Source organism: Eschrichtius robustus, chromosome X (assembly GCF_028021215.1).
Source record: "Eschrichtius robustus isolate mEscRob2 chromosome X, mEscRob2.pri, whole genome shotgun sequence".
NCBI lineage: Eukaryota > Metazoa > Chordata > Mammalia > Artiodactyla > Eschrichtiidae > Eschrichtius > Eschrichtius robustus.
In genome coordinates this window covers 124,588,693-124,592,114 of record NC_090845.1, presented here as the reverse complement: position 1 = coordinate 124,592,114, position 3,422 = coordinate 124,588,693, and the positions used below count along the sequence as shown (strand labels likewise).

Here is a 3,422-nt window from a genome sequence, read left to right as displayed (position 1 = left end):
ATCCAAGATTTTTTTCTTTATAATATCTACGGATGAATTGATGATTCCTGTTAAGTTGCATCACACCTGTGCACCAAGGTTTGATTTTAGCCCAAGTTCAGTGGATTTATTTTGTCAAAACAATTGAAAACTAGAACATTACTGAGCCAACAGGACATCAAAATAGTAAGTTGCCTAAAGTTAAAGTCACAGTACATTAACAAATGATCCTCAGTCACAAAATTATAAATGCAGTTTGGGATGGAAATAAGCAGGAGGGGAGTTAATCCAAACTACAGCAATTAAGTTTTAAAAGCAACTTCTTAATAGGGTTGTTGATTGTTCCTTTCTTTTCTTCCTTTGGCTTTGAGCTCCCTTGAATTTTCAGGAGAATCACAGTTGGTAATGTACTGCTAGTTCTTGAAGCTATACGGTTTAGTCTGGTTAAGTTACATGTGGTTTCCATATTAGCTTTTTCAAAAGGGTGACTTTGCTGTGAAGCGGATTCAGTTGCCCCACCAGTCAACCCCCTGAGAGTTGCAATTTCCTCCGTATCCATCACTAGTGTAGAAGCCTCCATAGCCACCTCCACCAAATCCTCTGGGGCTGCCATGACCACCTGCAGCACTGTGGCTGCTGCTTGCATGACTACTACTAAAGCTAGAACTGCCAGAACTGCTACTTTGTCGGTAGTCTCGGGCACCAAATCCTCCACTGAATCTCTTAGAACGCCCACGACTGCTACCCTTATAGTGGTGATCATAAGCCATATTTTCTAACCAAGATGGCACTTCTTGTTTAGCTTCAACAAGAAGATCCAACAAATCCTTTGTGATATTTATATTTCTTTCATTGAAAAATGAGGTGGCAAGCCCAAGGTTTCCTACACGTCCTGTACGGCCAATCCGATGTACATACTCCTCAATATCACTTGGCAAATTAAAATTGATAACATGTTTCACATTTGAAATGTCTAGTCCTCTTGCTGCCACACCAGTAGCCACTAGAATCGGGCTTTTTCCTGAGCGAAACTGGTGAAGGGCTTCCTCTCTATCTCTCTGTGATCGGTCTCCATGAATACTGGTATAAGCATATCCTTCATGGTATAAGAAATCCTCCAGAGAGTCAGCACCCTTTTTGGTCTCCACAAAAACTAAAGTCAGTGAATTCCTCCCTGTTGCATTTAAGAGGTCAAGCAGAAATGACCGTTTATCTGCCTCTTCTACCCAAACTACTTTCTGTGTGATGTTCTCAGAGGTAGAACCACCTCTACCTACGGCCAGAAATATATATTCATCCAAGAAATCACGAGCAAGCATCTGAATTTCCTTAGGAAAAGTAGCACTAAACATCATGGTGTGGCAGACACCCCTTGGTGGCATAGTATCTTGTTCAACTATACGACATATTTGAGGTTCGAACCCCATATCCAGCATCCTATCAGCTTCATCCAACACTAAGTATTTGCAGAACTCTAACCCAATCTTTCCTCTTTCCATCATATCCACCAGGTGTCCTGGAGTGGTGACTAACAAGTGACATCCACGTTCTAAGTCTCGAATCTGCTGACCAATATCAGCACCACCATATACCACACAAGGATGAACTCGAGACCAGTATGAAAATTTTCTGGGGCTTTCCTGGTGGCGCAGTGGTTAAGAATCCGCCTGCCAGTGCAGGGGACACGGGTTCAAGTCCTGGTCGGGGAAGATCCCACATGCGGCGGAGCAACTAAGCCCGCGCGCCACAACTGCTGACCCTGCACTCTAGAGCCTGGGAGCCACAACTACTGAAGTTCGCGCGCCTAGAGCCCGTGCTCCGCAACAAGAGAAGCCACCGCAACTGCAATGTAAAGTAGTCCCCCCAGCCCCCCTCCCTCCGAGGGGCGAAGAAACAAAGACCCAGTGCAGTCAAAAATAAATTAATAAATTCATTAAAAAAAATTTTCTGGCTTCCTCATAGATCTGTACAGCCAATTCTCTTGTTGGGGCTAAAACCAAGGAGATTGGATATTGTTTGCGGCGTCCATACCTTCCATTTTCCTTCACAGCCTTCAAAGCCGCGCCTGGACCATCTGTATAAATTTGACTCAAGATGGGCAAAAGAAATGCTGCAGTTTTTCCAGACCCTGTTTGGGCACAAGCCATTAAGTCTCTTTTTCCTTTAATAATAGGAATGGCATGTTTCTGCACTGGAGTAGGATGAGTGTAACGAGTAAGCGCAATGTTACCCATGATAATTTCTCCCATCTCAACATCACTGAAACTTTCAGTACGTGGAGGACAGTTATTGCCAGTTGCCTCTACTGGTATATTATCATATTTCTCAAAGTTAATCCCAGTGTTTCCCCCAGAAAAGAGTTCCTGCTCCAAGCGTTCACTTGGTGGAAGTGGTTTTGACCAATCGTCTTCTTCATCTGACCTGTCACACCAACGACTGTGTCCACTACGTTCAAAGTTGCCAAAGCCAGTTCTGTCACCACGACTGCCAAAACCATCATAGTCATTCCGTCCACGATCATCAAACCTTCCCCTTGATCCACCTCCTCGATCACTGAAATAACTGGACTTTCCTCTTGAATCTCGAGACCCGAAACTGCTGTAGGCACCCTTGTCTTTACTACAACTCCACCCTGAACTGTTCTTATCATAACATCCTGTTTTCCTTCTGGACATGTCTTTGGATGCTTCCCTGTTCCTTAAGTGAGGAGGTATATAGCGCCCTTTGCTTGCTGTACTTCCTCCTCCACTCGGATTATCAGAGGAGTTCAGGTCTAGACCAGAAAACTGCTGGTCCAGCCCGAGCTCGTTTCCTGCCGCATGGCTCATGCCTGAAGAGAAGCGGGAACTCCCGGTCTCCTACTGGCTATCTACTTTTTTAAAACAACCTGTATGTAACATATATATGTTTCCAGACAACCAGAAATCTGGATTTTTAAGCCGAATTTATCTACATACGAGCTTATCAACATACGTTTGAACAGAAACCCCATGTCTCAGATGGCCCGAGACAGTCTCCGTTTGCCCCTATGGTGAGTCCAAATAATTGCTAGAGCGTCCTTTCACTCTCAGAGGGTTCCAGTTTGAATAACACATTTCACAGTCAGCGTTATATATAGGAAATATTGAAGCTTAAGAAAATGATATTCAAGGAATTAAAAACAAATTGCAATAAAGAAATCTAATAAATGAATATTATGTGCTCTTTAAAAGTGTGGGCTTTTCAACGTTGATGAATAAGTTTTAAAAAATAAGCATTTTTGTATGTTAACGAAATTTCTCTGATACTCAGACCTAATTTCATTTTGTTTTAGAATAGGTTTTATGTTTCTGGGTCATTCCTAGATGATTCTGGTTTGGTGTAAATGTAAGGCTTTACAGGCCTTAACTCTTAAGCAGTGCTGTGATTTCATCTGTAATACCTCTGTCTTCCTATTCTGCAAA

General features: G+C 42.9%; 1 protein-coding gene across 1 annotated transcript; it reads right to left on the bottom strand.

Moving 5' to 3' along the window:
* Window positions 1–245: 245 nt before the first annotated feature.
* LOC137756680 (ATP-dependent RNA helicase DDX3X-like) lies at window positions 246–2,837 on the bottom strand. Its single transcript, XM_068533125.1, has 2 exons — window positions 1,931–2,837; window positions 246–1,612 (listed from the first exon to the last, which is right to left on the bottom strand). Exons 1-2 carry the CDS (start codon window positions 2,805–2,807, stop codon window positions 486–488), a joined length of 2,004 nt encoding a protein of 667 aa, XP_068389226.1. The 5' UTR covers window positions 2,808–2,837; the 3' UTR covers window positions 246–485.
* Between the last annotated feature and the right edge of the window lie 585 nt (window positions 2,838–3,422).

What these genes read in the sequence shown, in the direction of transcription:
- LOC137756680 (XM_068533125.1), bottom strand. Translation starts at nt 2,807, where the DNA reads ATGAGCCATGCGGCAGGAAACGAGCTCGGGCTGGACCAGCAGTTTTCT. An exon ending in TGTACAGATCTATGAGGAAG is followed by an intron (nt 1,613 to 1,930) that starts CCAGAAAATTTT and finishes ACCAGGAAAGCC; the next exon opens with CCAGAAAATTTTCATACTGG.